The sequence below is a fragment of the Chenopodium album genome, chromosome 4 (genome assembly GCF_948465745.1).
Source record: "Chenopodium album chromosome 4, dcCheAlbu1.1, whole genome shotgun sequence".
In the NCBI taxonomy this organism is placed as follows: Eukaryota; Viridiplantae; Streptophyta; class Magnoliopsida; order Caryophyllales; family Amaranthaceae; genus Chenopodium; species Chenopodium album.
In genome coordinates this window covers 55,025,681-55,039,421 of record NC_137837.1, presented here as the reverse complement: position 1 = coordinate 55,039,421, position 13,741 = coordinate 55,025,681, and the positions used below count along the sequence as shown (strand labels likewise).

Sequence of the window (13,741 nt, the reverse complement as noted above, 5' to 3'; positions counted from 1 at the left end):
TGTTGTTGAATGAACTCAGGTGGATAGGGATTCACCTGACCGTATTGTACTTCGTTGTCATGTCCCTTGCCCTGTTTCTTTTTGGCCCTTGTCTTTGGTACCTTAGTCATGGCCTTTTCCGCTGGAGATACGTAACGTGTTGTTCGAGGTCTCCCCTTCTTATTATTACCCCGAGGTTCAGGATCTTTCACACATGTAGAAGAATTTGGTGTATCCGTAGAACCTACAACACTACCTTTGTTAACTGAGCTAGGGGTTTTGGGGGTTACGGTTTTGGGAGCTTGAGGTATCATTTCACCACTAGGCGGCCTTTCTTCACCACCCGAACCTTGGCCTGACCCTTCAGCCAACGCATGCAACTCATCGACTTTTAGGCTCATTAGCTGAATCAAGTCCATTAACACTTCCACAGCTTCATCAGATGCAGAAGCACGAAGTACAATAGGTTCAAGTGATAACATAATCTTATCATATCTTCGCACCTCCTATGTTTTTAATGCGTTATGATACGCAACTTTGACAAGTGTATGTGTCCTACTTATGTCCTTTCTCCATCGATCCACAACATACATGGATGGAACTTCAGTCACTCCACTCATGTCTAACACCTTTATTATATGCCTACAAATAATTCCATGACATTCAAAATGTCGACAGTCACAGTTTGCCTCTTTCCTTTCTGTATTATACACAACAGTATATTCCTTCAACCGACCTTTTAGGGGAGTCTTCTTCTTCTTATTCTTGCAATAAATCCACACACGATCTGAAAACACATACTCCACCTCATTTTGTGACAATAACTTCTTCGACACAATAGTGAGATATGCTACACGGTTGCACTGGTTTTGAACTTCCACAAACTTTGCATCCGTATACACCTTCTGGAATTTACCTTCTAAGGCAAATTCCGATATTAGAGGCCTAACGAATCTTGCACAATTAGCATCCGCTTCGTGCTCATCATTAGCTCGGCTCTCCATCGCCTTAATATAATTAGGAGCAAACTCACACAGCCGGGTATGTTTATTAATATAACCATAAAAAAAACTATTTATGCTCTCAAGACGTTGAGTAGTCTGCATTCCTGCCCAAAATACCCCTTTAACATACGCAGGAATCCACATCTCTCGCTCCTCGTATAGACCTACAATGAAGCAACAACAAGATACCTCAAGCTCAACAAGATGACACAGCAGCATAAGGAAATAAAAATCACCATTAAAATTCATTGCATTTTTTTCTATATGTCAACTGTGGTACTATCTTTCACTAGGATGGTAATACATTACTTGCTTTGGTATAATTTGTGTGTAGAATGGTACCATCTGTGAATAGAATGGTACCATCTATGACTAGAATGGTACCATCTATGGCTAGAATGGTATTCATTGCATTTTTCAACATATCAAGTTCAACTACTGAAACCTCTATCAATAACTAGCAGTGAAGATTTCAGAAATCATCTCCATAACAAATATTAAATAAAACAAGAACAAATAACCCTCAAATACAAAATTAATTTAAGGAGCTACTAACCTTCCAGCCACTCGTAGCACTCATATTGTTCTAGCTTGAACTTTTTCACCACTTCCCACCAAGAATCAACAAATTCATCAGGTGTAATGCTGTTGTAGATCACACCTTGCAAAGCATCTTACACAGCTTCGTAATCTTTTACAGCACCCAACTTCGTACCAAACTTTTTCATGATGTGCCACATACACCACCTATGACGTGTTGCCGGCATAGGGAACACGGCTCTTATTGCCTTCCTCATCGCTGCATCTTGATCTGTCATGATAGTCGCCGACCGCTTTCCCCTCATGCAAGACAGCCATGTCTTGAACAGCCACTCAAATGTCTCAGCATCCTCATGTGATACCAAAGCACAACCTAATAGAATAGTCTGACCATGGTGGTTGACACCCACAAAATTTGAGAAGGGAAGTTCGTATTGGTTAGTAAGGTAAGTGGAGTCAAAGCAGATAACATCTCCAAAATACTGATACGCCTCCCTGCTCCTAGCATCAACCCACATGATGTCTTTCAATCAGCCCTTCTGATCAAGCCGATGCATCTGGAAAATTTTTTGGTTATCGGCAGTCATTTTATCAAAATACTCAAGCATAGCCGATGCATCACCGTTTTTTAACTTCAATCTCCTCTTCCTATTCACTAAATTATGAATATCTTTTTTCGTAAGACCAACATTCCCGACTCCGTGTCTTTGGCCCGCCATGTTGTTGAAAATCTGACTAACCGAGGCACCAGAAGCATGGCCAGTTTCAATCCTTTGCTCCAAATTCTTTGTAATCTTTTGCTTTCTGTACATTGCAATGTGCCTTGATAGCTCAGGATTCAAAGTGTGATTGTGCTCATTAACGACTTTCTTAATCTTCCACACACCGTCACTGTGGCCTTGCCCATACAATATCACTGGACATTCACATTTTTTACTCTTCCTCTTCTTCGATGGCTCATCATATACCACAACCCTCTTCCCATTAACCCTCTTCTTGTATGTTGTAATTCCATAACACTCGCACTTCCAAACATAACTGCTATATGCCGCTTTGTTGTAAACATCATTATTTCTCCCACCTATACACACAACCCCAAATCCTTCTTGCTCTCCATATGTACGATAGTAATTATTCATGTCATCCCAAGAACTAAACTCCATCCCTACTTCTGGATGAGGTAATGCAGCTGCACCTATACATCTACCTGTTCCCGAATTGTGTAAGTTGTGTCCACAATCATTATTCAACTCACCAACATCCCTAGGAAAGCTACATTCAGCAGGGTCATTATTCAAATCACTAGTACTACAGTCAGCAGGGTCCTTATTCAAATCAAAAATATCCCCTCCATCAATATTCAAATCCTCATTTAAATCAAATTGCAAGCTATCATCACTATCTGATGAGCTATCTGAACTGGAGTTAACATATGTGCTCCCCTCCATGACACTGTTCTGGTTATCAACATTACAATCCTACCCAAACAAACCAAATATTAATATAGTACTATCACTTCTCACATTATAATACATTATAATAAAGTACAAAGCAACAATCTTCACAACATTACAATAAATCAACACCACTGCTATACATAACAAAATTCATACTTGTCCAAATTGGCAGGAATAAAAATTATAAACCGAGGACAAAACCAACCGTACATCCATCAATTACCATTTGATTGTAATCTATTTCATAATTCATCAAATAAATTACCCCAACAAACATACAATCCGACTACTACACATAAATAAAACAAGTTCATATCATTAACTTACATCCACCTTCACTAATTCAATTCATGAATTATGTCCGAAGAACATACAAACAGAACCACAATGCATCGATTAAATTCAATCTCAGTTCCATCTCTTACGCATTTCACCGCTTATGCAATTCCATCTCAGTTAATGGGAATGAGAGTTCCAAAAATATCTGATCTTTATTTTAGATGGTACCATATTGTCATTTTTGCTAATACCAATTAGAAGGTACTTGGTACCAATCTGATATTTAATGGTATCAATTTTGAATGTAAATTATTGTAACTTGCATCCTTTCTAAACTCTCTCCCAGTTCAATTGAATCAATTTCTTACAACTACCATCTTCATATTATCTCAACAATTACAACTACTACCAATTAACTGCATTGATTTACAACTACCAGCAAATAAGGCATTCATTTATCAGTAAAAACTAATTCAGTTGCTTGAGTTTGTAGAGCAAACTAAACCAATTCAAAGATTGTTCGAAACACTAACCTCAATCATCTTAATCTCTGTAGTCGAAAAATTACGCATCATTTCGCCACCGGTAAACTTGCTGAAGTTATTAATTGATGAAGAATTTGAGTCAAATTCCGTGAATTAATTCAACAGACAACTAGGGTTTGAGCCGCCAAGAAATCCAGCACAAAAATACTCCAACTCCTCCCAGCTGATTTGTTGATTATTGTTGTAGTCGAGCCTTCAAAAAATAATGGATGGGAATCCATTAATTTTTCCAAAAAAATTTGAAGAGGAGGGAAAAATTTGGGGAAATTTGATCCCGCCATGAATTTGGGGGAAAAATTGAAGGGGTGAAATATGTGAGAATTTCCATTTCACAGTACAAAAACACTGGTCCCCCACCACCTGTTGTCCTTTTCTTTTCTTTCATTCAGCTATTTTGTCTGCACTCTAACTTTTTCAATTCCAGCTAATTTTTTTATTTTTTATTTTTTATTTTTTTTTATTTTTTTATTTTTAACCTTGGTTGAGACCATCTTGGTCTCAAGTACCTAGAGACCAAGAAATCCTCTTGTTTGTTCTACTTTGAAGGAAGAACTAACGAATTAGTTGGGGTTAGTTAAGTTTAACGCTTTGTTTGGATAGAAAAGAAGGAAGGAAAAGAAGGGGAGGGAAGATGGAGGAAGGGAAGGGAAAAGAAAGGGAGGGGGAGGTGAGCTCCATTTTCCCTCCAAATCTCTCCAATTTTGGAGAGATTAGGGGTGTCCATAATTCGGATAAAAACCGAAATCCAAACCAATCCAAACCGAATTATCAATTCGGATCGGATCCGAACTTTAAATCGGATCAGATTGGATTGAGATTTTTTGGAAATTCGGATTTTCGGATTGGATCGGATTGACCCTAATTGGATCCAATCCAAACCGAAAACCGAATTGTAAAATTAAGCTTGTATAAATATGGATTTCTGTATATTTTGAAGTTTAACTCAAATACTTAATACTACATAAAATAAATTAGAGAGACTTTGTATTAATTAATTAATGACTTGACGTTGAACTATTTATTTTAATCATGATTTTGAAGACTTTCATTTATAGTAAAGCTTTATTTTTATAATTGTATTAGGCGCTAAAAAAATAATGTATTATAATTCGGATTTTCAGATCGGATCCAAATAACCGAATTTTAATTCGGATTGGATCAAGAGAGAAATTCGGATCGGATCGGATTGGAAAATTGAAAACCGAATTATATTTCGGATAGGATCGGATTTGGATTAAATCCAAACCGAAAACCGAACGGACACCCCTCGGAGAGATTATGGTTATTATAGAGAAAGGGAAAATGGATCCCTCCCTCTCCTTCCCCTTCCTTCCCCCAATCTTTTTCCCAAACAAGAGATTTTGTCCCCCTCCATTTCTCTTCTCTTCTTTTCCTTACATTTCTTCCTATCCAAACAAAGTGTAAGTGATTTTTATTTCAATGATTAGTGATGTAATAATAAAAACAACAATATAATAATAATAATAATAATAATAATAATAATAATAATAATAATAATAATAATAATAATAATAATAATAACAATAATAATAATAATAATAATAATAATAATAATAATAATAATAATAATAATAATAATAATAATAATAATAGTAATAATAATATATGAATAAATAATACCATATCATTATAATATACTCATTTTTTAACAAAATTAGTATATACTAGATCATAATAAACTTAGATTTTGGACTTAATTATTAATAATGAGTAGCTTATTTATCAATTAAGATTATAATCTATGGTCCGTCAAAAAGCTATTATACTCCTTAATGTGTAACTATATACCATTTACATTTCTATTTATTTGACACGTTCAATTTAGGTCGGCTCACATATTAAGGAGAGGAGAGAGAATGATAAAGCAAGTGAAAACACTGGTAAATGAAAGATATGAAACGTACTCAAAAAAGAAATAAGTCAACTAAAAATAAACTTCCTAAAATAGGAATATGTGTCAAATAAAAATAAACGAAGGTAAGTATTCATTTTTAAGAAAGTATGATTGGTGATGGTTAGATTAAAAGTGTATAATCATTGTAAAATTATTGTTCTCTCAATTCTTAAAAAGTTGACATACTTGACTTTTTTCACTACTTATATACTAAGGGCATGTTCACATTTACTTAATTTTAGTTCAGTTCAATTCGGTTCAGTTCAACTCCAATCAGTTCAGTTTAGTTCAGCTCCTAATTTTCTTCTCTCATAAAATATTCATTTCAGCTTAGTTAAGTTCAGTTCAATTCAGCTCCAATCAGTTTAGTTAGTTCGTTCAATTCAGCTCCAATCAGTCCAGTTCAGTTAAGTTCAGCTCAGTTCAGTAAATTTGAACAAACCTTAATTTTGACTACCGTTTTTTGGTAACGTATGAAAATCTAATTTTATCATGAAATATAATGTTAAATAGGTAATAATATAAGGTATCATAATCTCAATTTAAAATTTTTTACCAACATTTAGTCGTATTTATTTAAAGTCAAAGTAATGTATATGTGTCAAGTTTCACTATGCGGATTATATAAGAACATGGGGAGTATTAGTATCAATTGGTTATTTCGTATCAATAATTCAATTACAGGTTGACCATTTGATGATTAGGTCATAATGAGCCAAAGTTACCATTATAATCCACCTGATTCATTTGGATTAGAATAGGTTGTGTCAATAATTCAATTTGTTATGTTTGAAAACAAATTGGGCTAACATCAAATCAACTCAAAATACTTACCATTTATGTATAGGTCAATGTTGAGTTGGGGTTAAGTTCATGATTTTCTAACTAGAATTAATTGAGATCAAATTTCCTCCCTTAGTAGGCTTACTTATTGCCAATTTTTTTTTTTTTTTTTTTTTAATGTAAATAGCCAATGAAATAAGTTTTATAAGGATATTATAGTAGCTTTTACTTACAACCCACCCCCCCCTTTTTAAATCTATTTACATAGAGTAAATTTATGAAAAACTTTTGTATGCACCCGGTTTACACTAATATTAGTGTACAACGAGCGGTATAAGGTTAACTTTTAGCTAATTTTAGGGTAATTTTTTTTCCTTTTTTTGGGTAACCTTAAATATTATACAACTAGATTAGTTCCGTGCGATGCACGGATTTCTTTGAAATATAGAGTATATATTTTATGTATTCTTATGTATAAGAAAAATTATTGAGACATAACCATTAGTTGTAAATGCTAATTTTATAAAATTAATTTTGAAGAAGAACAAACCGAATATGAATATTTAAGCATAATTCAGAAAATAAAAAATGATTTTAAACTTGTGATATATAAAGGAAAATAGAAAAATATATATATAAAAATATATATATATATATATAATATATATATATATATATATATATATATATATATATATATATATATATATATATATATATATATATATATATATATATATATATATATATATATATATATATATATATATATATATATATATATATATATATATATATATATATATATACATCAAAGTATTTTGTTCCATGAAACAAAAGGGAAAGATGTATTAGATACCAATAGTTGGTGATTGAAGAAAAATAAATAAATTAAAGAGTATAGATAAATTGAGAGGAGGAGAAATTAAATTTGAAATTTGAAACCAAAGAAAATATAATGACGTCAGATTTTTATTTAGGCGGGAAAATTTTTCTTATAAAGCTGCCATGTGGACAATATGATGTCAGCGGTTGTTCCTTTAGTTTATTTATTTATTTATAAATTTTTTTATATAAATAGACAACAAGAAAAGTTTTATAATGGTAAAGAAAAGTTTTATAAAGGTAATTTAATTACATGTAATCACTAATAGTTGATTTTTAGTAATTTAAAATGTGATTCTTTACTAATAAAGCGTAGATAATTTTTGTTTGTACTGGGCTACTTTTATGCATATTGTGGTAACCTTTACTCATTTTAGGGGTAACTTCTGATCACTTTAGGCTATCTTTATAATGGATGTACAATAATTATTGTACACCCGGTTATTTTTTAAAAATTAGTGTATCTATATTGGGAGTAATATTAGTCAATGGAAGACTAACTAGTTATCATTTTAGGACAATGTTAATACAGATATACAATATTTATTGTACACCTATTTTTTATTCGTTAAAATAAATAGTTTGATTATTTATTTATTTATTTATTGTTGTTGTTGTTGTTATTATTATTATTATTATTATTACCATCCTCAAACTAGCAAGTTGCTACCAATACCCATTTTAATTTATTCACAATATTTTTTAATCCAATCATTTCTTCATCATAATCCAATAATAGATAACAACATTGTTTCATTAAGATATTTCTAATCCCACCCAAGTAAGATCCCCTTGTTTATTCCTAAAAAAAAAAAAAATAGAAACATTACTCCGTAGCTAGTACTCCACATTTATTTCTCAAAATAAAAAATAAGTTTAAAAAAAAATAACAAAAAAACAAAACCTAACCCAATCATCCTCAACAAGTCACTCCATCCTCAACGGCTCAACTCCATCCTCAACACCTCATTCTTCTCCAAACCCGCGAAATGGTAAATTATTTTTGGCTCCAAAAATTTTTCATTATGAATCAGTAGTTACTCCACTATTAAGTTGTTGATCTCATTATACAACACACTCATCACCTTAAAATGATCATATCTCACAATTGGTTATTCACATCCTTTCTTTCTACTCAGGTGAGAGTTAATTAAGATTATGGAGTATCTATTTCATAATTAACTAGTTGCTTTGCTCTCTACTCACACTGCTTTCTTTGCATTTATGATTAGCTAGTTGGGTTTGATGCCGGCGAAATCGTTGTTGTATTTTGAATTTCATTCGTAAGTCATCATTGCCCTTTTAATCTCTGAAGTGAATTTGTCATTTATAACTGGTTAATTTGATGTTGGATTTGATTTTTAGATGTAATATATTCTGGGTTGTCTTAATTTTTAAGCTTTCGTTTTATTTTTATTTCTGGGTTATTTTGTGATTGATTGTTCTACTATTTAATTTCGGGTTACGGTTACTATGCAATTGGTTGTTTTTGTTTTTGGAAAGATTTTGGATTTGGATTTCAATCAGTTTTATAATTTTTATACATAGCTGACTATAATTTTTTAACTAATCCGCATCAGTGGCGTATCCAGGAATTCCGAACCGTGGGTTCGAAATCTTAAAAAAAAAACGATGATCATATATTGATTAAAAATTCAATACATAAATTCAAATTTTTATTACAAATGGATGGATTACACACTAAAAAAAAAAAAAAAAAAAAAAAAAAACTACAAAAGCATTCTTCGAGTTTTCATACTTTGAAAGCGTGCTAATACATCATCAGCACTAACTCTTGCAAATAAGTCTCTCTCAAGATAAGTAACTAAACTATCATTCAATAGTTGATCACCCATACTATTCCGCAACTTATTTTTTACATAAGTCATTGATGAAAACACTCGTTCCACGCTTGCAGTCGCCACCGGAAGGATCAATGCTAGTCTTATCAACAAGTAAACTAATTTGTAAGAAGTATGCTTATTTGTTTCAACAAGCATCATAGAAAGCTCATTAATACCCTTCAAGTCTCCAAACCTTGCATCTGTACGCATGTCATTAATATAGAAACCAAGTTCATGACGAAGAGCAGTCATTGTCATGTCATTAGTTGGAAACTCTTCGGGATATAACTCGGCAAGTCTCATCAACTTTTGCTTATCAAATGCCGCAAATGAATTTACCGGATTTAAGCATGACATACAAATAAGCAACTCCATATTTTTCTCATCAAATCTATTATTAAGCTCTTGGAGTTGTAAATCAATGACACTTAAATACATTTCTACCCGAAAACGATGAAGATTTGTCACTTTGGCAAAGAAGCGTTTTGATCTTCCACGAGGACATACATATCATCCATATTAGGAGCTTCCACATTATGTTTAGCACAAAAAGAAAGCACAAGATGCAAAAATTCTTCCCACCCATGGTCCCTCATTTGTTGCAATTGTTCCTTAGTCAACGTAACAAATGACATGGCATTAACAATATCTTGGTCTCCTCTTTGCAAAGCTTGACACAATTTATCAGTTTGCCCAAATATTTCAGACATCAAATGTATCATGAAAACAAACTCAAAGGATTCAAATGTAGACATAACAGTGATAGCCTTTACACGATCATCCTTATAAAGCTTATTTGATCCAACCTTCTCGATAACTTTGACAATAGTAGCATATAATGAGGTAACATTTGAAACAGTTTTGTAGTGTGACCCCCACCTAGTATCACCAGGCCTACCTAAACCAAGTTCTTGGTTTAAACCTTGCCCACTTTCAATTTCCCCTAGATCTAATGCTTCTAGAACATGTTGAGATTGTATTTCTCTCATCATTTCCCTTCTCTTACAAGAAACACCAATAATGTTCAATAAAATAGCAAGTTGGTCAAACAACCAAATACAATCATCATTATCCTTAGCAACAGCAACAAGGGTTAATTGAAGTTGGTGAGCAAAACAATGAATATAATAAGCTTGTTTTGTTTCATTCATGATCAAAGTCTTCAAACCGTTTATCTCACCCCTCATATTACTAGCACCATCGTAACCTTGTCCACGAACTCTAGACAAACTCAATGAATACTCCATAAGCAAAGACTCAATTGCACTCTTTAGTGACAAAGCAGTGGTATCCTTAACATGTACAATTCCAAGAAACCTCTCAGTTATCTTCCCTTTATTATTCACATAACGCAAACAAAGGGCCATTTGTTCCTTTTGAGATACATCACTAGATTCATCTGCTAGTATTCCAAAGTAGTCATCCCCAATATCATCAATGAGAAGTCTAGTGGTTTCTTTAGCACAACAATTAATGAGGTCCTTTTGAATTAAAGGAGAAGTCATTTGATTATTTGTGTTAAGAGTGCAAGAAAATTACCCCTATTCCAAGAGTCTTCACTTTCATCATGCCCACGACAAGCTAAGCCTTGACTTAGAAGAAACTTAATACATTTTAATGAATAAGTCAATCGAGATTTGTATTGAAGTTTAGCTTCTGTGGTGTAAGTGGAAAAAGATTCGGCAACTGATGTTTTTGGGTTAATGAAAAAAATTGTATTTTTCATAAGCTTGATTATGCAAACTACCAAGACCTCTCACATGAATATTAAATCTACCAATCTTATTCCATCCTCTAAACCCCCCTTTAATAAAGCAATCATTAGCAGCCATAGAATCAACTTTATCTTTGAACAAGTAGCACACAAAACAAAAAGCCGCATCTTTCTCCACACTATATTCAAGCCAATCATATTTATCAAACCAAGCAACATTAAATCGACGCATACCTCCTATTTGTCTTCGAGGGAAATTATGAGTGCGTGGATCACAACGTTTCATTGTAATATAACCTCTTCTCACAGCATCTCTGTCAATAGCAGGATATTCCAAAATTGGAATTCTTTTTCCAGGATCATGTGGAAGAAGATGAACATCATAAATGCGAGTATCATCAGACTCAACACTAGCATTTGGATTACTTTGAGTTGTGTTTTCAGGGATTGGAATTGAAGCAGCCACTGGAACCGCATCATTATTAGGAGACACGACATCCGCATCATCATTAGGAGACTCAATATCTGCATCATCAATAGGAGTTACAACATCTTCTTCTATTGGAGGATTCCTTGAACTAGGTGAAGAACAAGTAGAGGACTTTTGTGACTTCTCGGCACGTTTCCAAAAAGACTCTAAACTCATGGTAACTAAAGCTCTACAATCTACAATAATACACAAAATACACAATTAATTATCAATTAAAATCACAAGTCCCCAATAAACAAGGTCTTGCTGCCTTGGCTGCTGTTGATTTCAGCTGATTAATTATAATTGTGCTCGCTGAGCACTTCCCTTTCAAAAAAAAAATCACAAGTCCCCAATAAACACAAATTTGACAATATAAACTTCTTCTAATTATCAAATTTCAATTAACAGAACAAGTAAAAATTTATAATTTTAAGTTTCTAACTTCTAACTTTCTACAATTCAATTTCTCAACAATTCAAGAATTCAACAATATATCAAAACCATAAACCAATTTAAAAAATAAAACAAGCAATGAAGCAAACCAAGATTAAGATTTAATAGGAGTAGAGGAAATGAGGAATAAGAGATAAAGAGGACTCACAAAGTCACAATTGTAGAAGAGAAGAACTCGAAATTTGAACTCGTCCGTGAGTCGTCCCTCGTCAAGTCGTCCACAGTCAACTCGTCCGTATCTCCGTGAGGTGGTCGCCGCCTCGCCGGTCGCCCGGTCGGCCGTCGGTGTCTCAGTGTGCGGTGCCGGCGTGCCGCGGCGGCATGGGCGGATCTTTATGTAAGGAGTTTTTTAAAGTTAGGGTTTTGGTGTTTGGGAATTTGGGGAAAAATGTCTGATGTTTGATTTCTGAAATATGACTTATTGAAATTTGAATGTAAGGAGTTTTTTTTTTTTTTAAAAAAAAAAAGTACAAAAAAGGGGGGCAGTAGGAGTCGAACCCAAGACCTAAGGTACTAAAGGAGCGCGCTGCTCTACTCTCCATAGAATTACCAATGTGCCAAACTTACCCGTGTGATAATTATTCTCACCAAAATTTCTTTTAAACCTTTTTTTTTTTTTTTTTTTAAAAAAAAAAATTAAAACTTATAATTTTTTTCCAAAAAATCTGTGGGTTCAATGAACCCCCTTGAACCCCCCTAGATCCGCCCCTGATCCGCATAGTTATCCTTAATTTTATTTATTGAATTTGAATTATGTGTGAAAGTGACTTATTAAAAACTATTGAGTATGAAATTCTCTATACTAAACTAATATTTCAAAGAAGAGCATAGAATTAATAATTTCAGACTTGAGAACCATATTTGTAATTTGATTATGGGTTAAGATGATTTTAATGGTTATGATTTACATGTAATCATTCAAGGTTGACGTTTTAATTTGGATTATCAATTCATATCCTACAGATCACATGCATGCCACTAGTTTATTATCAAAATTAGTTTAGCTTATTGGAAATTAATATGATAATGATCTGAGTTATTTAGTTAAGATTTTACAACTTAGATAGAATTGGGGTTATAGGAATTGTTATCCTAGGGGTCTTCTAGTCTACTTAAGTATATTAGGCAAGTATTAATTCATTAATTTACTTAAGTATTAATTAATTATATTAAGTATTAATCAAGTATTTGCAAGCATAAACCTCATTAATTCACATAATCATGTGCTTAGAGATAGGTATATGTCATGTTTGATTAAAAAAAATTTACATGATGTGTACCTGTTAAATTTGAGGTAAAGGAACTCTAAATGAAATAAGTATGCTTGTTAGTGCCTAGATCATAAAGGAAAGTCAATTAAGTGAGTCATGTGTTCTATACCCCTTATTTTTACTACCCCTTTGTTTGGTCAGGGTGCTGTACTGCACCTTAGTTTGTGCTAAAGAAGTTAGGTGTTCTGAATTTGAAATACTCTTGAGTGAAATAAATATTATGTTGAGTGCAGACCCCTTCTCATTTATTCTAGGAAAAGACCCATGTCTGAGATATATGCTGATTTGTTCACAATAGAAATCAGTTATATTCTGTTCGCTCTACTTTAGTCTGAATAACGTATAGAACATAATTTGCCACTAAAATTTAAGTTAACAGAGGCTAGTTGTTAAGCTTTCAATCATGCAAACCCTTTTGTGAAATCAGCTAGATTTTTAAACAGATGGTTAGCCTTACTTGTTTTGTAACTTGAGCAGAAGAGTTTTAAATTGAATATAATAGCCAGATTGTGAGGATACAAAATATATGATTATTGATATGACCTAAACTCTTTCTAAACCAAATTAAAATGAACTGTAGTTTATATTAATGTACAATTA

The 13,741-nt window shown here is 32.8% G+C and overlaps 3 protein-coding genes across 3 annotated transcripts; all 3 read right to left on the bottom strand.

The window, feature by feature from the left end:
* Positions 1–485: 485 nt before the first annotated feature.
* Positions 486–2,041, bottom strand: LOC145627937 (protein FAR1-RELATED SEQUENCE 5-like). Its single transcript, XM_081680279.1, has 4 exons — positions 1,726–2,041; positions 1,540–1,644; positions 1,293–1,430; positions 486–1,147 (listed from the first exon to the last, which is right to left on the bottom strand). Exons 1-4 carry the CDS (start codon positions 2,039–2,041, stop codon positions 486–488), a joined length of 1,221 nt encoding a protein of 406 aa, XP_081536405.1.
* Positions 2,042–9,117: 7,076 nt separating this feature from the next.
* LOC145627936 (uncharacterized) lies at positions 9,118–9,669 on the bottom strand. Its single transcript, XM_081680278.1, has one exon. The coding sequence runs from the start codon at positions 9,667–9,669 to the stop codon at positions 9,118–9,120; it is 552 nt and encodes a 183-aa protein (XP_081536404.1).
* Positions 9,670–9,695: 26 nt separating this feature from the next.
* On the bottom strand, positions 9,696–10,736 carry LOC145627935 (uncharacterized). Its single transcript, XM_081680277.1, has one exon. It carries the CDS (start codon positions 10,734–10,736, stop codon positions 9,696–9,698), a length of 1,041 nt encoding a protein of 346 aa, XP_081536403.1.
* Between the last annotated feature and the right edge of the window lie 3,005 nt (positions 10,737–13,741).